The sequence below is a fragment of the Triturus cristatus genome, chromosome 1_1 (assembly GCF_964204655.1).
Source record: "Triturus cristatus chromosome 1_1, aTriCri1.1, whole genome shotgun sequence".
Lineage (NCBI taxonomy): Eukaryota > Metazoa > Chordata > Amphibia > Caudata > Salamandridae > Triturus > Triturus cristatus.
The window spans coordinates 73,468,167-73,490,725 of NC_140579.1; the positions used below are offsets into that span (position 1 = coordinate 73,468,167).

Here is a 22,559-nt window from a genome sequence, read left to right on the forward strand (position 1 = left end):
AGAAAAGATGTCCATGTGAATGTATCTAAGTAAGATAGCACTGGAACAGATAGAGGTTCCGGGGAGGCGGGTGGGCGTATGATATTCTGCAGCTCTACATGCCAAGAACAGATGCATACTGGTAAGTAGCATTTTCCGTTCGAGGCATATGAGCTGCAGAATTCATACTTTTGCATAGACTGTACAGCAGTGTCTCCCCTAGCGGTGGTCACCTGTATCTGTTGCAGTGGTCTGAAAAAGTGTTTTAAGAACGCCTGGCCTACAGAAGCCTGTTGTTTTGCCTGCACGTCTACACAATAGTGTTTGGTGAAGGCGTGTGGCGTAGACCATTTTGCTGCCTTACAAATCTCATCTAAGGGAATGTTCCCTAAGAATGCCATGGAAGCCCCTAGTCTGCGTGTTGAGTGCGCTCTAGGGTGAATTGTTAATGTGCGTTTTGCCTCCTGGTAGCATATTTGAATGCATTTGACTATCCACCTGGCAATTCCAGCTTTGGAGATGGGGTTTCCTTTATGAGAAGGAGAGAAAGCTACAAACAGTTGGTTTGTGTTTCTAAAGGGCTTAGTTCTGTCAAGGTAATAAAGTTTAGCTCTTTTGACATCAAGTGTGTGAAGAGCTCTCTGCTAGGGAATCTGGGTTTGGGAAAAACACGGGTAACTCTACAGATTGATTAAGATGGAAAGCAGAGATTACTTTGAGAAGGAATTTTGGATTTGTTCTTAGAACCACCTGTTTACGATGTATTTGTAAGAAAGGTTCTTGTATGGTTAAAGCCTGGATCTCACTTACTCTCCTGAGAGAGAATGGAATGAATTAAATGATTTTAATGCTAGAAATATTGCCAGTAATTCTAGGTGATTGATGTGGAGCACTTTTTGTGAGGGGTCCACCTGCCCTGAATTGTGTGGTTTAGGAGATGGGCTCCCCAGCCGGTGAGTGATGCGTCTGCTATTAGCACTATCTGTGGAACTGGGTCTAGGAACGGCCGCCCTCTGGAAAAGGTTTTGGGTGTTCCACCACTGCAGAGAGCGATGTGTGCGGCTGTCCACCAACACCAGATCTGAAAGCTGACCTTGAGCCTAGTTCCACTGACGTGCTAAGCATTCCTGTAAAGGGCACATCTGCAGTCTTGCATGAGGTACTATGAAAATGCAAGAGGCCATCATGCCTATGAGCTGCATAAACACTTGAGCTGGAAGGGAGTGTTGGGGTTGAAACTTTGTGATGAGGGTTTGCATACTGGCTATCCAGGCTGGATTGGGGTATGCCAGAGCTTTGGAAGTGTCTATTGTGGCCCCTAGATACTGATGTAGGTAGGAGGGCTGGAGATGTGACTTGGTGAGGTTTATTGTGAACCCCAAGTCGTGGAGCTGCTGAATTGTTTTGTAAGTGTGGTGAACATATTGGATGTGTGACTTGGCTTTTATCAGCCAGTCGTCCAGGTATGGAAACACGTGAATCTGTTGTCTCTGCAAGTGTGTGGCTACTACCGTGAGACAGTTTGTAAAGACCCTGGGTGCTGTGGTCACTCCGAATGGGAAAACCTTGAACTGATAGTGTTGGCCGTCGACTGTAAACCTTGGATATTTCCTGCGAGCAGGGTGTATAGGAATATGGAAGTAGACGTCCTTGAGATCTAAAGTGGCAAGGAGGTCGCCTTGTTGCAGCAGTGGAAGGGCTTGTTGAAGAGTGATCATGTGGAAGTGATCTGACTGTACGAAGAGATTGAGAGGTCTGAGGTCCAGTATTGGTCTGAGAGTACCGTCCTTTTTGGGGACTAGAAAGTACAGGGAGTAAACCCCTGTCCCTTGATGCTGTAGGGGAACTGGTTCTATTGCATGGTTTTGAAGCAGTGAGAGAGCTTCCTGTTTGAGGAGCGTTAGACGTTCCGTGGACATTGGATGCTGGCGGTATGTTAGGGGGAGTTGCAGTAAGTTCCAGGCAGAAACCATACTGGATCATTTGTTTTACCCACCTGTCTGTAGTGATGGAGTTCCAGACAGGTAGGAACTGTGAGAGTCTCCCCCCGACCAGAGTGGAATGGTCTGGAGGGAGTGTAGGGAAGTTATTGTTTGGTAGTGGGGGAGGCGCGAGTGTTGTTACCTAGGCCTCTGCCTTTGTTGTTATTTCCCCTGTACCCACCTCTGAAATATCCTCTTGTTGGGGGAAGTTTGTGTGGGGCTTTTGTAGGAGGAGGAAGCAGTGTCTGTGCTGATGTTTTTGGATGCGCCCCTGTAAAAGGAGCAACGAAAGGAGCCTCGTGTGGATGGAGACTGTAATGATCCCATAGATTTTGCTGTGTCCGTGTCTTTCTTCATTTTTTCTAAAGCTGTGTCTATAGCTGGGCCGAACAGGTTTTCTTGGTCGAACGCCGGTTTAAGATAGTAGTTTGCACTTCTTGTTTAAAACCAGAAATGCGCAACCGTGCATGTCTGCGTAGTAAGACACTGGTGTTGACAGATCTAGATGAGGTGTCTGCTGCATTGAGGGGACATTAAATGGATGCATTTGTAATTAACTTGCCCTCCTGGACCAGATCATTGGCTTTGGCCTTGTATTGGTCAGGCAAATGCTGAATTAGGTCCTCAAGCTCATCGTAGTGAGCCCTATCATACCTGGCAAGCAGTGCGTGTGCATTAGCTATCCTCCAGTGATTAGCTGCTTGGGACGCAACTCGTTTGCCTGAAGCGTCTAGCAGTTTAGACTCTTTGTCTGGAGGTGGAGCATCACCGGAGGATTGAGAATTGACACGTTTCCTTGCATTGGACACTACCAAAGAATCTAAAGGGAGTTGTCCTTTAATGTAGATGGGATCATTGGGGGCAAGTTTATATTTTTTATCAATGCGAAGATTGAGAATTCTGGTCCGACAGGGTCTTTGAAGACGTCTGGAGCGTGTTTTTTAACACCTTTGAGCATGGGCAATATTTATATTGTCTTTTGGGACTGGGCAAAAGTATCTAGTCTTCCTCCATGGGGTCTGAATGCGTTTGTACGCCATGATATTGGGCAGCTCTATCAATAAGCTGACTAAACCCTATGTTGTCATCTGGGGGAGGTGGCCGTGTTGGGTATGCATCTGGGTCAGGAAGGTCTGGCGGATCTGCAGGATCATTGTAATCTGCCCATGTGTCCTGTGGTATAGCAGTGTCATCATCAGGGTCATATAAAGGGTCATTATGTCCACCCCCTTCCCCTAGGTCATCATCATCCTGTGGTGGTGGAGAGACTCTAGTAAAGTGTATGAGAGACTTTGTAGGAGACAAAGGCTTAGTAGGAAAAATAGGAGTGAAGTGGCAAAGTCTCTTTTCTTCACAGGCACCTCAGGAGTGTGTAAGGTATTCAATTTCCTCTTCTTTGTTGGGAGACTGACAAAATGGCCTGTTTTAGGGTCCACATGCAATGTCTTTTGTTTCAGATCGCTAGGATCTGGTTGAAACAGTTCTTCCTGGTTTGTGTCTCCTTTCGGGCCGATTTTTTCATTTCCGAACGTGGTGTTGATTTCTGCTCTGGAGCCTTATAAGGGTTTTTTTGCTCGATGTCGAGTCGGAAATCTTTTTCGGATCTGAAGGTTTTCGGGGTTTGTTCAGAACCAAGGCTTTTTGGTCTTTCGGTGCCGAAGAGCTCGATGCCGAGGCCTTTTTGGAGGTAACAGGAGTAGGATGTATTCCCGATTTTGGCACCAACAGTGTTTTTGGGCATGATATGCGGCTTGCTCGGTCCCGAGCAGCTGGAAGGCTTTTCCTTTGTCTTCGGAGCCGGGCCTGGAGGCGGGGCTTCTGAAGTTTTCTTTGGGTAGCGACTAAGACCGCCAGGCGAAGTTTTGACCAGAGCCTTCTTTTTTTCGGGTGGGCTAGGTGCAGGGGCAGTTGTACTCACTCGTTGACCTGGAGTGATGTGGTCAACAGAGTCATCAGCTTCGGATACGATGTCGAGCTCTTCCAAATACTCTGCCTCTGGAACGTTGGGGCCTTTATCGAAGATGTCTTCTTACACCGGTGCAGCCTATTCCACCATAACGTGTCATCAAGCCCGGTGATCACGGATAGTCTTTTTGGATCGAAAGGAGGCGCAGGCTTGGCAAACTTTTTCCTTGTATTCTGGCTAGAGACAAAGGTCCTTGTGGTGGTCGCTGTGTGGAAATTTAGCTCCAAACTGGGGGCATTTATTGAATGGAGTCCTTTCCATTAGCCGTAGGCACGAATGGCACCGATAGGCTCAGCGGTCCACGTCGACGACCGGAATTGAGTATTTTTGAGTTAGTGTGTCGAAGAGCACGTGAACGAAAACAATACCATCGAGTTGTGATGGTTTGCGCATCGAAAAGGTTTGGAAAACACGGTATCGAACCGGGACGCCGAAGTTACATCCGAACCCGATGGCGGAAAAAAACAATCTGAGGATGGAGTCGATGCCAATGCGCACTATCATCCAAGGGAGGAGTCACCTATCTCTAAAAAGACTTCTTCCAAGACAACAACAAACTGCAATCAACCGAGCCCAATACCAGATGGTGATCTATGCAAAAGTATGAATTCTGCAGCTCATATGCCTCGAACATTTATGTTTCTGCCCAATTTGTATTCCAAGTGACACAGTTTTCATTTTATGTCCCGACCAGAGCTCTCCGCTCTTCAGCCCTTCTGCTGGCCAAGGTTCCTCGTTTCTCCCGGTCCAGGATCGGGGGCAGCTCGCTCGCGGTTAAAGCTGCCGCTGCCTGGAATGCTCTCCCTTTCTTCTTGCGCAACACTAAGGACCCACTCTGTTTCAAACGTCTCCTCAAAACCCATCTGTTTCCATAGCCTTCTACTTTAGTTCTCCTCATTTGGCTTCGCGCTGGGACACTCCTTGGAGTAACTATCGCGCGTTATAAATTTATCTAACATAACATAACATAACAGTATTACCACATGCAGGATTACCACATGCAGTAATACCACATACAATATAACCGCATGCAGTATTACCACAAGCAGGATTACCACATGCAGTAAAGCCATATGCAGTATTACCACATGCAGTATTAACACATGCAGTATTAACACATGCAGTATAGCCATGTGCAGCATAACCACATGCAGTATAGCCACATCCAACATAACCACGTGCAGTATTACCACATGCAGGATTACCACATACAGTATAGCCATGTGCAGCATAACCACATGCAGTATAGCCACATCCAACATAACCACATACAGTATTACCACATGCAGGATTGCCTCATGCAGTATAAACACATCCAATATTACCGCATGCAATATAACCACATACAGTATTACCGCATCCAGTATAGCTATGTGCAGCATTACCACATGCAGCATTACCACATGCAGCATTACCACATGCAGCATTACCACATGCAGCATTACCACATGCAGTATAGCCACATGCAGTATAGCCATGTGCAGCATAACCACATGCAGGATAACCACATGCAGGATAACCACATGCGGGATTACCACATGCGGGATTACCACATGCAGCATAACCACATGCAGCATAACCACATGCAGCATAACCACATGCAGCATAACCACATGCAGGATTACCACATGCAGGATTACCACGTGCAGCATAACCACATGCAGTATTGTCATGTGCAGCATAACCACATGAAGTATTACCACATGCGGTATTACCACATGCGGTTCCACTCAACCAGATATTACTGGGGACACATTCCACTTTAGCAGAAATTACAGAAATTGTAGCAGGAACATGACAAATAGTATTCAGGAATTATCTGCAGAAATAGAAGTGCATTAGTACTCTACTGTTGTCTTGTATTGTGTGTGTGCGTGCATGGCATGAGAGCATATGTGCATGATGCGATGGGTCTAACTGCGAGTGCATGGTGTGAGTGTAGACTGTGAGGGAAGATCTTATAAACTGTGTGTGTGTGCAATAGTTCAGTGTAGCTGCATGCGCTAGGCCAGTGTAGGTACATGCGCTAGGTCAGTGTAGGTGTATGTGCTAGGCCAGTGTAGATGCATGCGCTAGACCAGTGTAGATGCTTGTGCTAGGTCAGTGTAGGGTCAAAAGCGAGGTCAGAGTAGGTTTATGAGCTAGGTCAGTGTTGGTTTATGAGCTAGGTCAGTGTTGGTTTATGAGCTAGGTCAGTGTAGGTGCATGCGCTAGGTCAGTGTCGATGCATGTGCTAGGTGAGTGTAGATGCATATGCTAGCTCAGTGTAGGTGCATGTGATCGGTCTGTGTAGGTGCATGACTAGGTTCGTGTAGATGCATGTGCTAGGTCAGTGTAGACATATGTGCTATGTCAGTGTAGGTGCATGCGCTAGGTCAGTGTAGGTACATGCGCTAGGTCAGTGTAGATGCATGCGTTAGGTCAGGGTAGATGCATGCGTTAGGTCAGTGTAGATGCATGCGCTAGGTCAGTGTAGATGCATACGCTAAGTCAGTGTAGATGCATGCGCTAGGTCAGTGTAGGTGCATGCGCTAGGTCAGTGTAGGTGCATGCGCTAGGTCAGTGTAGGTGCATGCGCTAGGTCAGTGTAGGTGCATGCGCTAGGTCAGTGTAGATGCATGCGCTAGGTCAGTGTAGATGCATGTGCTAGGTCAGTGTAGATGCATGTGCTAGGTCAGTGTAGGTGCATGCTCTAGGTCAGTGTAGGTGCATGTGCTAGGTCAGTGTAGATGCATGTGCTAGGTCAGTGTAGATGCATGTGCTAGGTCAGTGTAGATGCATGTGCTAGGTCAGTGTAGGTGCATGCGCTAGGTCAGTGTAGGTGCATGCGCTAGGTCAGTGTAGATGCATGCTCTAGGTCAGTGTAGATGCATATGCTAGGTCAGTGTAGATGCATATGCTAGGTCAGTGTAGGTGCATGCTCTAGGTCAGTGTAGGTGCATGCTCTAGGTCAGTGTAGGTGCATGCTCTAGGTCAGTGTAGGTGCATGCTCTAGGTCAGTGTAGGTGCATGCTCTAGGTCAGTGTAGATGCATGTGCTAGGTCAGTGTAGGTGCAGGCACTAGGTTAGTGTAGATGCATGTGCTAGGTCAGTGTAGGTGCATGCGCTAGGTCAGTGTAGATGCATGCGCTAGGTCAGTGTAGATGCATGTGCTAGGTCAGTGTAGGTGCATGTGCTAGGTCAGTGTAGATGCATGTGCTAGGTCAGTGTAGATGCATGTGCTAGGTCAGTGTAGATGCATGCACTAGGTCAGTGTAGATGCATGCACTAGGTCAGTGTAGGTGCATGCTCTAGGTCAGTGTAGGTGCATGCTCTAGGTCAGTGTAGATGCATGTGCTAGGTCAGTGTAGGTGCAGGCACTAGGTTAGTGTAGATGCATGTGCTAGGTCTGTGTAGGTGCATGCGCTAGGTCAGTGTAGATGCATGTGCTAGGTCAGTGTAGGTGCATGCGCTAGGTCAGTGTAGGTGCATGCGCTAGGTCAGTGTAGGTGCATGCGCTAGGTCAGTGTAGGTGCATGCGCTAGGTCAGTGTAGGTGCATGCGCTAGGTCAGTGTAGGTGCATGTGCTAGGTCAGTGTAGGTGCATGCGCTAGGTCAGTGTAGGTGCATGCACTAGGTTAATATAGATGCATGTGCTAGGTCAGTGTAGGTGCATGCACTAGGTCAGTGTAGATGCATGTGCTAGGTCAGTGTAGGTGCATGTGCTTGGTCAGTGTAGGTGCATGTGCTTGGTCAGTGTAGGTGCATGCGCTAGGTCAGTGTAGGTGCAGGCACTAGGTCAGTTTAGGTGCAGGCGCTAGGTCAGTGTAGGTGCAGGCGCTAGGTCAGTGTAGGTGCAGGCGCTAGGTCAGTGTAGGTGCAGGCGCTAGGTCAGTGTAGGTGCAGGCGCTAGGTCAGTGTAGGTGCAGGCGCTAGGTCAGTGTAGGTGCATGCACTAGGTCAGTGTAGGTGCATGCACTAGGTCAGTGTAGGTGCATGCGCTAGGTCAGTGTAGGTGCATGCGCTAGGTCAGTGTAGGTGCATGCGCTAGGTCAGTGTAGGTGCATGCGCTAGGTCAGTGTAGGTGCATGCGCTAGGTCAGTGTAGGTGCATGCGCTAGGTCAGTGTAGGTGCATGCGCTAGGTCAGTGTAGGTGCATGCGCTAGGTCAGTGTAGATGCATGTGTTAGGTCAGTGTAGGTGCATGTGCTAGGTCAGTGTAGATGCATGTGCTAGGTCAGTGTAGGTGCATGCTCTAGGTCAGTGTAGGTGCATGCGTTAGGTCAGTGTAGTTGCATGAGCCAGGTCTGTGTAGATGTATGCGTTGGGTCCATGTAGATGCATGCTCTAGGTCCCTGTTGGTGCTAAAACTCTGGTAAATAGAATGTGTTATGTGGTAAATACCAAATTCTGAGGTAATTTTCCATTCAATAGTCCCAGAATACTGCAGTAACTGAGTTGCTCGCAGTTGTCAAGCCTAGCAGTATCTTTAATGTGAGGTGTGAAATTACCGCATCTGAATTTCTGATAAACTTAGCAGGAAAGTCCAAGGGGAAGAATGATGTAAACAAAGGAAATGCAGCAGCGTGTGAACAGAATGGAGATAAGTAGAAATCTAGAAAAATCCGGAAAAGACAAAGTTTAGAGACACAAATCAAGTAACTGTACCCTGACGTGAGTGCACGTTACCACTAAATGCCACACAACTACCATACCACACCACATCATACCACACCATACCATATCGCCATCCCATTCAATCCATTACCACCATACCAAACCATCCCATACCACTATACCATGGTCTCACCCTATAGTACACTACACCATACCATCATAACATTCCATACCATACCAGTCCACACCATCCTATATGATCCCATCCCACCATAATATCCCATAGCATACCATACCATTCCGTAGCACACCACACCATAGCATATCACACCACACCACACCGCACCATACCATAGCATACCACACCACACCATAGCCCACCATACCATCCTACGCCACACCATACCGTAGCACACCACACCATATCATACCATATCATTTTCATGAACAATAGCATACAGAGCTAATCATCGCAATGATATTTACCTTTAAAATTCTTCACCACCACCTCTGGGTACTGAATCTTCACATTATTACACCTGTAATAACACACACATCATATTTGTATTATAAAGCAACAGGAACAAAGGATGAACATCACATAAGACCTGTATTTGAAATAAGATTCAGTATTAGGAGCAGCGCCTGTGGATTAGAGCTCAGTGTGAGTTACTGTTCATACACAACACTCAAAGCTCTAACAATATCCAAAAGTACCTTTAACATCTTATGACAGGATGTGGGTGTTTTAAGGCAGATAGCTCAGTGAGACAAGTGTGCTTCATGTGATGCCACTGAGTGCCACAGCGTGGGTCTTGTATGAGCGGCCGTTAGCTGAGTGAGAGGGGGGCAGAGACAGGTTACATCTGCCCCTGGTAGAGTCTCGTGTATATACTTAATAAATACCTTCTTACCTGAGGTCCACGTGAATTCCGTCTATTCCTGCCAGCACGCACAACACAACACTACAACACCCAATCCCTGCCGGTCTAAACCTTGTCACCATCTTCTACAACCAAGATGTTGGGTAGCTTTAGTGGGATATATACGAACGATTTGAACCCAGACCGCTTAGTAATGAAAAACTGGTTGCAAAACAAAAACTCCCACGTCTTACGGAACAGCAGATTTTAGGACATAGGAAAAGGATCACAGAGGGAGAGATAAGGGAACGGGTTAGGAGGCTCAGTAAAGGGAAAGCAGCAGGCCCAGACGGGATCACAAAGGGAGAGACAAGGGAACGGGTTAGGAGGCTCAGTAAAGGGAAAGCAGCAGGCCCAGACGGGATCACAGAGGGAGAGATGAGGAATAGGTTAGGAGGCTCAGTAAAGGGAAAGCAGCAGGCCCAGACCAGATCACAGAGGGAGAGATAAGGGAACAGGTTAGGAGGCTCAGTAAAGGGAAAGCAGCGGGCCCAGACGGGATCCCATCTGAATACTATAAAAATTGATAAACTCTTTGGTCTCTTTCTGGGTATCTTATTTTAATGAGATCTCTCTGGAAGGCTGTTAAATTCCACCTTCCTAATATGAGGCAACTGTAGTAATGATCCTTACGCCGGGTAAAGATGCTAGATTAGCAGAGTCCTATAGACCTATATCTTAGTTGAACTGTGGTCAGCAGCTTTATATGGGCAGCCTGGGGATCCAGGATCTCATGAGAGAAGGTCTAGAAGGGGACTGAAGCAAGGGAGGGTCGGCAGCTTTATATGTGCATCCAGGGGAGCCAGGATCTCATGAGAGAAGTTCCGGAGGAGACCGAAGCAAGGGAGGGTCGGAAGCTTTATATGGGCATCCAGGGGAGCCAGGATCTCATGATAGAAGGAGGAGACGGAAGCAAGGGAGGGTCGGCAGCTTTATACGGGCATCCAAGGGAGCCAGGAGATTATGAAAGAAGCTCTGGAAGAGACTGGAGCAAGGGAGGGTCGGCAGCTTTATATCGTATCCAGGGGAGCCAGGATCTCAAGAAATAAGGGGAAGACTGAAGCAAGGGAGGGTCGGCAGCTTTATATGGTATCCAGGAGAGCCAGAATCTCATGAAAGAAGCCCCAGAGGAGACTGAAGCAAGGGAGGGTCGGAAGCTATATATGGGTATCCAGGGGAGCCAGGATCTCATGCAATAAAGAGAAGACTGAAGCAAGGGATGGTCGGCAGCTTCCTATGGGCATCAAGGGGAGCCCGGATCTCATGAAAGAAGCCCCAGAGGAGACTGAAGCAAGACAGGGTTGACAGCTTCATATGGGTATCCAGGGGAGCCAGGATCTCATGAAAGAAGGAGGAGACTGAAGCAAGGGCGGGTCAGCAGCTTTATATGGGTATCCAGGGGAGCCAGGATCTCATGAAAGAAGCCCCGGAGACTGAGGCAAGGGAGGGATAGATAGGACTTTTAGGTTCACCAAGAATCCGATGTGCCCAGAGCCAATAACTGAGCTGCGCCTTGCGATGGTTTTTCATTGTGCACCGGGTGTACAGCAATTCACTTGGTAAAATATAAAGAGTGGAAAATAGGTATCAAGGAAAACTATGTATTTCCGAAATGGGAACAACATGTGGAGTTTAGAAGCAGTGGTTATTTGCACAACTCCATATATGTGGGTTCCTATATCAGCATGTGAATTAGAGGGCTTTTTTGGAAAATTATACTTTTTTACACACTGTCCTACATTTGGAAGGGATAAATGCATAGAAAGTCAATTGGCAAAAACATTTCTTTTACTATTCTATGTTTCCCGAAGTCTCCCAGCAAAAATGGTACCTCACTTGTGTGGGTAGGCCTAGTGCCAGCGACAGGAAATGGCCCGAAACGCAACGTGAACACACCATATTTTTACAGTGAAAACAGACCCTTTCTTTGTGAAGTGCCTAGCTGTCGATTCTGAACCCTAGCCCTAGCAAACCTATACATTTTTGAAAACTAGACACCTAGTGGAATCCAGGATGGGGTGACTAGTGTGGCTTGTACCAGGTTCTCTTACCCAGAATTCCTTGCCAACCTCAAACTTTATTTTTTTAAAAACACATTTTCCTCCTATTTCTGTGATGGAAAGTTCTGGAATCTGCGTGGATCCACAAAATTCCACCCACCATGCATTCCCCAATATCTTCCGATAAAAATGTTACCTCACTTGTGTGGGTAGGCATAGGCTACGCGACAGGAAACGGTGCAAAACGCAATATGGACACACCACATTTTTACAGTGAAAACTGACCCTTTTTATGCAAAGTGCCTACCTGTAGATTTTGAACTCTATCTCTGCCGGCACGTAGGTGAGGTATCATTTTGCTCGGGAGAACAAGGAGAATGTTGGGTGGTAGGACATTTGTGCCGGCACGGTGATCCCACGCAAAAAATTACAGAGAAAGTGATTTTTTTACTTACATTTGAGGTTTGCAGGGGATTCTGGGTAAGCCATACCTCACTGAAGTCCCCAAGTTGTCTAGTTTTCAGAAATGTGTGGGTTTGGTAGGTTCCCCTAGATGGCCGTGATCCCAGGGGCAAAAAAAAACCGGTGCCCCCCCCTCCCTGCAAAACCAGGTCGTTTTATGATGGGTAATTTTGAAGTCTCCACAATGTGTTTTGGGCCCTTGCCTGTCATGGGTACCTGACCCATCCACACGAGTGAGGTATCATTTTTATCGGGAGACCTGGGGGAGCGCTGAGTGTCAGGAAATTTGTGTCAGTCCGGTGATCCTACAACTTTCTCACACAACATTTGAGAACATTTTGATTTTTTTCAGCAAAATTTGAGGTTTGCAGGGGATTCTGGCTAGGGAAACGTTGGGGGATCCACGCAAGCCATACCAACCTGGACTCTCCCAGGTCTCTAGTTTTCAGAAATGTGTGGTTTTGGTAGGTTACCCTAGATGGCCTTTTTTGGTATTATACTGACCGATCACCAGCAGTCAGTCAAAAAATGCTTCTTGCTTATTTCCCACTCCACTAGGAAATTCACAAGACAAATATTCATACATTGGCCCTTTTAATTGTATTGCACTACACATGGAATCACTTCCCTCGTTTCACCTGGGTGATCAGTTTCCATTCTGAACTGGTCTACTTTTATATGTTGTTATTTGCACTTCCCTTTCTACTACTCAGAAGACTTTGCTGTCCTTGCGGTGTACTAATGTTTACTTTTCCGCACACTACTATTTTCCCTCAGCATGGTCGCATATACATACAATTTTATATATATTTTAAATAAATTCTGACAAGATCTTCTCTGCATCTCTCGGACTACTTTTGGACATTGTCCTTACTACAGGGTGCTCAGGTATTCTATATTCTTATTAAATCTCACTACTAATGTTTATTCTTTCCTTGCATGCAAAATGGAACACTAAACATCCATATTTCTTCGTATCTTAGAGAGCACAATGCATGCAAAATCTAGTTTTTTGCTTGTATTATAATATATACAGGCATTCTCTATGTCCCCCTTCCTTGGGTTCTCATCTTTCATTCAACATCGCCTATCATGGGTAGCACTTTTTATGGCTTTGGGTGAGCTTACGCTACAATGCATTTTTACACAATATCCTCATTGCGTTGTGACCGGCATATATAATTTCATGTCACTATTTTCCTTCCCCTCATCACTGCTACATGAGGTTGACACGTAAGAATTTTACGTAAAAGATTTCATGAGAGATGATGTTCCATACCAATGTATGTATTTTGTCTGCAGCCTTGACAAAGCCCAACGGACGAAACACGTGCCGGCTGCTTTTGCTCGTATAGACCAGATATTGGCAGTTTCTGCTGATATATAAACCGAACATTGTGGAAACTACAAATGGAATAAAATAACTTCACAAAAAAGAACACATTTGATGGACTTCATATTAGGACTACTTTATTTATTAAATGGAATTTCTATGTGTGCTCTAGTACTTATTATTGTGTATATTTGTTGCCAAGGACATTGTCCTAAGCAGGTGAACACCCTAGGTGGCAGGGTGGCTGCCGTACCATGGTAGCACCTCTACCTATGATCTAACATCCCTGACAATAGTGCTGAAAATTGGATCTGCAATTGTTGTGAGCGTAGCCACCATATCTGTCTGTATAGTTAGGAAATTATGAGTTTTTGGACAACTCTGAATTGAGGGAAACCTGGGGGGACTTTTCCAGAATGGGCTTGCTTTTTCTGTATGTTCAGGGTACTTTTCGTACGACTTCAGTTAGGCTTTAAAGATACAAATATGTGTTGTGAGGACAGCAGCTCATTTCTGTGGCAATTATTTCAAGACTCAAAAGAGTTTGCTGAAAACTTTCAGGGATTTATGAAAATTTAAGAGAGCTTCCTGATGACGCAGGGGAGGTTTCTGAGGATGTAAGATTTTTTTTGAGAATGTAAATTGATTTTACGAGGATCTGAAAGTTTCCTAACACTTTGTGTGAGCTCAGTAGTGGCATTTACACACAGCAGCATTGAAACCTGCTCCTTACACACTGACAGGAGGATAATAAACCAACCTTACCTGCTTAGGGTGCTTCTGACATCCTGCAAAACAGGGAAACAAACAGTGAAATCAGTTTCCACAGGAGATGTTAAAGTTATGGCAGTATTTTTAGGAGTGAAACACTTAACTATCTATGGTTAGAAAACAGTGACTGGAGTCACATGACACAGCACATTCTAGGGTATTACATGACTAAGCACAAAATGTGATATTCGGAATGAGGTCACACGATATAACAGAGACTGATATTCGGAATGGTGATGACATAGCACAGTGTCCTTCAGAATGGAGTCACAAAACACAGCACATTCTGATTTTCTGAATGGAGTCACTTGACACATTGTATGATGTTCTCAACAGGCTCACAAGCATGGGTATCATTTAGGGATTGCCAGGGGTCGCGGCTGTGACTCCTGGCTTGCCCCTTGTGACCTCTGACACTGCTTGTGCGACCTCTGGCTTCAGAGGTAGCAAAATGAGTACCAACAACACAGAGGAAGCTCGTCCTTATGGGAGCCGTGCTCCACCTTCGTTTTCAGCCAATTTTATATTACACTAATAGTGAATAAGAGATTATTATTCACTGTTAGTGAAATAAAAATGGGGCACGAGGATCTAGAATGAGTACTTCTGTGGCAGATGTCTTAAATAAAAAAAATGCTTTTAAATATATGTAGGGTATGTGCTTGGGGAAACGGAGTGTGGTTGTGTGTTTGTGAGTGTCTGTAAGTAACAGTGAGTGTCAGTGACACGTAGTGTGTGACAGCCACTAAAAGGGAGTGAGTGAGAATAAGTGAGGATGAGTGTCAGTGAGTATGAGTGAGTCAGAATGTGGGACAATAAGAGTGAGTGCACGAGTGAAAATGTATGAGTGAGTAAGAGTTGGAGTGAGTGTGAATGAATGAGAGAGAATGAGTGATACAGAGTGTGTGAGAATGACAGAGTTAGAGCAAGTGAGTATGAGTAAGTATGTTGGAGTCAGAGTAAGAATGAGTGAGAGTGAGGTAGACTGAGTGAGAATGAATAAATGAGTGTGGTTGAGTAAATGTGAGTGAGAATATGATGTAATGCTTGCTAGTCTGTCATTGGCCCTTACATACTGAAGGTAATTTGTGGCTTATAAAGGGACCTATGGAAAAAGTCTACTGCTGGAATACTGGAGGCAATTCCTGGCATGGACAGGCACCTGTGAAAACTACTGCTACTGGCACACTGGAGGCAACTGTAGGCATGGACAGACACCTGTGAAAACCACTGCTTCTGGCCGACTGGAGGCAATGTTTGGCATGGGGGTAACTGTGGCAAGATACTGGCACTAGCTCATTGGAGATGCTTCTTGGCATAAGGGAGGAAAACCATGACATACGGGGGCGACAATCACAAAATTCTAGTCCTGATGTACTGGATGTAATTCCACCCAGGTGCAATTTCTCAATGGGTGCGTTGCCCCCCTGTATTTTCTGCCCCCCTGGACCCTAATATGCATTTAGACAGTTTATATTCCCGGTTGCGGTGCTTATATTATAGCGGTGAGCCGGCTGCACATTGAAAGCAGCAGACTTGGGGGCGTGGCATTATTATAGACAGCACCGGAAGATCGTCTGGGTCTAAAGATGTGTAAGTGCGCATGTCAGGATGGATGGATGTCTTCCTATGACCAACCCGGCATACGCACATAAGGTCTCTCCTACCCGCACGACGTTAGTGAGCCAGGGAACATATCCGCAGCGACCCTGGTCTCCAAAGGAGAGCTGACTTTGCCTGCTCCAACCAATCCCGACGCTGCTGTTATGCTGTGAAACAGCTTCTGGATTGGCTCAAGAGGCGAAGAGTAGGCCTTGTCTTGGAGGCAGCAGGTTTGGCTTTACAGAAGGACATGGCCAATCACAGCATGGCTTTATTTATGGAGCCATGCAGTGGTTGGTTATTTCCTATCCCTTGCTGCCATCCCTTCAGTCGCTCTACTGTTACCGCCTCATCATCATGCCCAGCCCAGGGAGTAGCAAAGACGAGGGCGAGAAGCGCTGCGAGTAAGTAACGGATACGGTAATAAACTATTTTACAGGATTAATGTTTTCTTAAGTGTTACCATGCAGCCTCGGAGACGATCTGAGAAGGTCAAGCGGCACTAAAACGGTAATAAAGTACGATTTCAGGATGTTAAAATTTCGGAATAATAAGCAAGCGTCCGATAGCTGTATGTTGGTTCATTACAGTAGGACTTCAGGATGATAAATGTTTAATAATAAGCAAGCGTCCTGTGGTCGTACGTTGGCTAATTTTCGATAAAATTACTACCTAGAATTATGGGGAGAAAATCCAGAAACATGTGAAGCAGGGGTCTGCAACCAGTCGATTACGAGCTACTGTCATTGCAATTTTGTTTATTTCCAGGCCTTTTTGGCCTCTTATCCATTCCTGCCCACTTTCGCGCACACCAACTGCTCCCATTGGCTATTAAGCTTCACTGGGGAGTAGTGGGGCAAAGCGAGTGACGTCAGTCCTGCATGAGCAGTGTTAGACTGCCCACCATCAGCAACTGGTGCACTTTCAGTCCATGTTGACCGCTTCCCATTGGCTGATATACAAGGTGGGATACGCAGTCTTGGATGTGCGTAAACTGCCTCTGTCAGCCCCCGCGTGCAGCGACTCTGTCTGCAGAACTTGAATAATGTTGGTTTGCTAGTGCGGCGCATGTGGATGTGAAGCTTTCTCTAGAAACAGAAGTGTATCGGCTGCTTTGCTAGTGCGGCGCCTGTGGATGTGAAGCTTTCTCTAGAAACAGAAGTGTATCAGCTGCTTTGCTAGTGCGGCGCCTGTGGATATGAAGCTTTCTCTAGAAACAGAAGTGCATCAGCTGCTTTGCTAGTGTGACGACTGTGGATGTGAAGCTTTCTCTAGAAACAGAAGTGCATCAGCTGCTTTGCAAGTGCGGCGCCTGTGGATGTGAAGCTTTCACTAGAAACAGAAGTGCATCAGCTGCTTTGCTAGTGCAGCGCATGTGGATGTGAAGCTTTCTCTAGAAACAGAAGTGTATCAGCTGCTTTGCTAGTGCGGCGCCTGTGGATGTGAAGCTTTCTCTAGAAACAGAAGTGCATCAGCTGCTTTGCTAGTGCGGCGCCTGTGGATGTGAAGCTTTCACTAGAAACAGAAGTGCATCAGCTGCTTTGCTAGTGCGGCGCATGTGGATGTGAAGGTTTCTCTAGAAACAGAAGTGCATCAGCTGCTTTGCTAGTGCAGCGCATGTGGATGTGAAGCTTTCTCTAGAAACAGAACTGCATCAGCTGCTTTGCTAGTGCGGGGCCTGTGGATGTGGAGCTTTCTCTAGAAACAGAAGTGCATCAGCTGCTTTGCTAGTGCGGCGCCTGTGGATGTGAAGCTTTCACTAGAAACAGAAGTGCATCAGCTGCTTTGCTAGTGCGGCGCCAGTGGATGTGAAGCTTTCTCTAAAAACAGAAGTGCATCAGCCGCTTTGCTAGTGTGGCGCCTGTGGATGTGAAGCTTTCTCTAGAAACAGAAGTGCATCAGCTGCTTTGCTAGTGCGGCGCCCATGGATGTGAAGCTTTCTCTAGAAACAGAAGTGCATCCGTTGCTAGTGCGGCACCTGTGGATGTGAAGCTTTCTCTAGAAACAGAAGTACATCAGCTGCTTTGCTAGTGTGGCGCCTGTGGATGTGAAGCTTTCTCTAGAAACAGAAGTGCATCAGCTGCTTTGCTAGTGCGGTGCCTGTGGATGTGAAGCTTTCTCTAGAAACAGAAGTGCATCAGCTGCTTTGCTAGTGCGGCGCCCGTGGAAGTGAAGCTTTCTCTAGAAACAGAAGTGCATCAGCTGCTTTCCTAGCGCGGCGCCTGTGGATGTGAAGCTTTCTCTAGAAACAGAAGTGCATCAGCTGCTTTGCTAGTGCGGCACCTGTGGATGTGAAGCTTTCTCTAGAAACAGAACTGCATCAGCTGCTTTGCTAGTGCGGGGCCTGTGGATGTGGAGCTTTCTCTAGAAACAGAAGTGCATCAGCTGCTTTGCTAGTGCGGGGCCTGTGGATGTGGAGCTTTCTCTAGAAACAGAAGTGCATCAGCTGCTTTGCTAGTGCGGGGCCTGTGGATGTGGAGCTTTCTCTAGAAACAGAAGTGCATCAGCTGCTTTACTAGTGCGGCGACTGTGGATGAGAAGCTTTCTTTGGAAACAGAAGAGCATCAGCTGCTTTGCTAGTGCGGCGCCTGTGGATGTGAAGCTTTCTCTAGAAACAGAAGTGCATCAGCTGCTTTGCTAGTGCGGCACCTGTGGATGTGAAGCTTTCTCTAGAAACAGAAGTGCATCAGCTGCTTTGCTAGTGCGGGGCCTGTGGATGTGGAGCTTTCTCTAGAAACAGAAGTGCATCAGCTGCTTTGCTAGTGCGGCGCATGTGGATGTGAAGCTTTCTCTATAAACAGAAGTGCATCCGCTGCTTTGCTAGTGCGGCGCCTGTGGATGTGAAGCTTTCTCTAGAAACAGAAGTGCATCAGCTGCTTTGCTAGTGCGGCGCCTGTGGATGTGAAGCTTTCTCTAGAAACAGAAGTGCATCAGCTGCTTTGCTAGTGCGGCACCTGTGGATGTGAAGCTTTCTCCAGGAACAGAAGTGCATCAGCTGCTTTGCTAGTGCGGCACCTGTGGATGTGAAGCTTTCTCTAGAAACAGAAGTGCACCAGCTGCTTTGCTAGTGCGGCGCCTGTGGATCTGAAGCTTTCTCTAGAAACAGAAGTGCATCAGCTGCTTTGCTAGTGCGGCGCCTGTGGATGAGAAGCTTTCTCTGGAAACAGAAGTGCTTCAACTGCTTCAGAAGCTGGCTGAGCCCCCGCTCCACCAAGCCATTCTCTGGAAATGGTATAGCTTGACACACTTGCAGCCCCTCCGCGTGTTGCTCATTTTTGAATTCATGTAACGAAAAGTCTAATGCAAACATTATTACACTTAAAAAAGCCCTTCTGTCTGCATGTTTGTGCTGGTGCGTTTCCGTGCAGTGTGCCGTTCTCTTCAAAGTCAAGTGACATGATGGGGGGTTCCTTTCCAGCACCCTGCAGCATGGCCTTCTGGGTGCTATCCAAAATGAATAACCAACAACAACGCCTGTTAGCTAATAGCTTTTATATTAGATGGCACTTGCACAACCCTGGAATCCCCTCCAGCTCCTACATCTTAAACAATAGTGGCAGGTCCACAATTCCGGTGTGTGATATAATTAGGGGACGGGATGTGGCCTAACAGCTAGAGTGGTCAACCTCAAAGCTGGGGAACCGGGTTTGTGTCTCAACAGAGATGCTCAACATCCTATGATTCTGGGCAAATCAGTTAATCTCTCAATGCCTAACAAAACGAATGTGTCCGTCTGTAACGTAACTGGTGCTCATGTAAAGAGCTCTGACACCTTTGGGTCGAGTTTGCGCTATATAAAACTAAAAGAAAAATTATACTGTTATCTCAGGAAAGGTCATTTAAATACTTGTTCTTTTGGCAGTGCGGGCTGACTGGTGGGAAGCGGGTGGTGCATGTTCACAACTCTGTGTCTCGAGATAACTGGAAACGTGAGCACACAGTTTTGTTTGGGGTGTTCCTATACCATCCCTCTCGCAAGATCCCATCTCAGAAACCCCTACGCGCCAGCTGCGGCATGTGTGTGTTGTTGAATTATTAGCTGCACTCTAGATTCTCAGTAGAGTTTTCAGGTCACTAGACTTGCATTTTTTTAATTTTTCGAGGCCTGATCATGTAAATTAAAGCAGCATTTCACGGGGATCTTTTATTTTTAAATACATAAAGTAATCTGAGTCATTCCTGGCCACAAACCGGAGCCAGGAACATTATTTTACATTTCTTTTCATTGACTTTGAATGACTGAGAGGGTGTGGCGTAAGGGCCAGAGCTGCCGACTTTGAAGCTGGGATCCAGGTTCGAGTCTCGGCGTAGGCTCGACATCCTCTGATTCTGGGCAAATGACTTAATCTCCTATCGACTACGGTCTATGGACAGCGTCTAAAAACCCTCACTAGAATCATTATAAATTGTAATAAAATAATGAGAGAAATGGAAAATAGGTTCCTGGCTCCGGTTTGTGCCGAGGGACCACTTGCAAGAGGTACTTTATTAGGAGGTGCTAGAGGGGACCCTGGGAACAATGCACCAGTTGCTCGGCCTTTAGTAGCTCACAATGATTTTACTGATCAGAAGTAGTTCTCGCTACAGAAAAGGTTGGAGACCCCTGGTGTACACGGATTACTGGTAGCACCAACGGTTTCATGCAGTAAAAAGTTACCACTGTAGAACGAGCAGGATTTGCAAGAGGGACAGTCGTGCACCTATTCCGCACCCGCCCGCTGCCTGTGTCACCCTCCTATAGAGAATTCCAATGTTCTGATGTTGTTGTCCAAGTTGCGACATGCTGTGTGAACTGCGCATATTATTTACCAGCAGATAACAACAAATACGAAGAATCCAATGTGAGCAAGTAGCGGTCTATAGGGGCATTGCATCAGGAGGAAGCGGGGACCACTTACCTATTCATTAAGAGAAGATGAAGCTGTCTCGGGCCAACGGCTATGGCACTCTGTAACAACAACAACAGCAAATCCTGCCGTACTTCCGCACCGTCTTCAGTGTTACTGGTGGAAGCAGAAGTTTTATATTCTGAATTCAGCTTTGTCACCAGAATGAAAGGGGACGTTGAAGGACGTTAAAGGGCGTTGAAGGGCATAGTATTCAGACTCTAACTGGAAAGTGTGGACATGGATGTGCGCAGGCATCTTACAGCTTTCGGGCATTTCAGAGATGCACAAAGCCCACAATGCCCATGTAAGCAGCTAGTTTTCCCACTCGTATACATATGAGCAGATTGATTTCTGAGCAGTGTTGGTAGGGTGGGCGCCAAACTCTGCTCTGCCGGCGGTAGGCAGAGTTTTGCCAAACTCCGTGCTCCAAGTAGAGCACAGGATATGGCAAAACTGTGCCAAAGAAGCGGAGTTTGCAGCCCATTCCTAGAATCAATGTCCCTGGTCACATGATACAGCAGCGGGTGAGATGAATGAGTTTACATGACACAGTCTGCTGGTCTAAAACAAGTCACATGACACAATCTGTGATATTCTGAATGGTATCACATGACATTACATTGTCTATTATATTCTAATCTGTGTCACATGACCCGGCACATGGAGAATTTCACATAATATTATAAATCATGAATGATTTCCACGAGCAGAGGAGACATTTTACAAGACCTACAAATGATATCACACACACTGAGAGCACAGCTAGAGTGGCAAATGGAAGTTGGTTTCGTCCCATGAACACTCTGTATGTCACGCTTTGAATACAGGTATTTGGACCCCTGCAGTGATGCGAGTCGTCGTAATGGGGTCTCATAAACTATAATCATAGCTACATGCAGTAATCTATAGCGCCTAGACACCGACGGAGAGAGTGGATGTTACATGTGTGCTACATATGCAGGGTTTGGTTGAGCATGGAGTGTCTATTGTGATTTAATGCATGAGGACAGGAGTCCATTTTGGATCCCCTGTGTGTGAATAGTACATATGATGGAGGATGGAGGGAGTCTGCCAGATATGGAGGTAGATTGTAGAAACCTTCTTCATGTCTTTGAAGTGGACCAGACTTCTGTGAAAGGAAGGAATGAGGGAGACAAATGATGCTCTTAAGGACATTCACAGCCCATTTCCTGCATTCTTCATCCCCAGAAGAGTTGATGCAGTTCTGTGCAGCAGCCGGGAGGGAAGGCCTCTCTTCTGAACCGTTGTGTCAGATTCCTCAGTCACGGCACACCCAGCTCCACTCTCTCTTCCAGCCAAGATTGAGTGACTTGGGGCCCGATTTACATTTTGGTATTCACAGAAGGCACTTACTCATTTCGGTATTCACAGAATTTAGGAGTCCTAACTTTAGGACTCCTAAATGCCTTCTGTGAATACCGAAAGTCTTAAAGTTAGGGTTTTTCACAGTTTAGAAGTAGTAAAGTTAGGAGTCCTAAGTGGCCATCTGTCTCAGGAAAAAAGTAACTACTTTAGAACAGAAATATTTTCAAACTTCTTAGAAAAAGAGGAATTTGTTTTTTTTCAATTCTCTAAGATGCTGTCTCAGCTTTTCTCACAATTTTCTCTTTCATTTCCATGTTAATTACTGTAAGTGGAATTGCCTGGTGTTTTGCATTAACAAAGACCTCTACATCTTCCTCATGTTAACTGATGCCACACTCAACCATCCGCTCACCACATGGAAACTGCTCACCACACAGAGCACCACAGCCATCATGAATAACCCTGGGCAAAGTTCGCGTAGTAGCGCTACGCGTAGCTATGCGAAGTGCACATGGCACTATGCGAGATACGGGTATCACTACGCGAACTGCGTAGTGTGCTGTTCGCGATGATTGCACAGTGCCGGATGCTTGTCCGCACTGTGCAATCATTGAAAACGGCATCTTGCACAGTGCGAGCTGTCGTTTTCTGCCGCTCGAGTAGATTTTTACTAGAGCGGCAGCTTTCTCAACGCGGACTGGTAGTTTCTCATCGCGAGCAGTCGCGACCAT

The 22,559-nt window shown here is 46.4% G+C and overlaps 1 protein-coding gene across 1 annotated transcript in view; it reads right to left on the reverse strand.

Annotated features, from left to right (window-relative positions):
* Positions 1-22,559, reverse strand: part of LOC146869472 (E3 ubiquitin-protein ligase TRIM39-like) — an 86,267-nt gene that overhangs the window by 11,193 nt on the left and 52,515 nt on the right. The window contains exons 4-5 of the mRNA XM_085599860.1: positions 14,006-14,028; positions 9,009-9,061 (exon numbers count right to left, since the gene is read on the reverse strand). Of these exons, the coding sequence (XP_085455986.1) occupies positions 9,009-9,061; positions 14,006-14,028 (76 nt within the window). The remainder of the gene's footprint in view (positions 1-9,008; positions 9,062-14,005; positions 14,029-22,559) is intronic.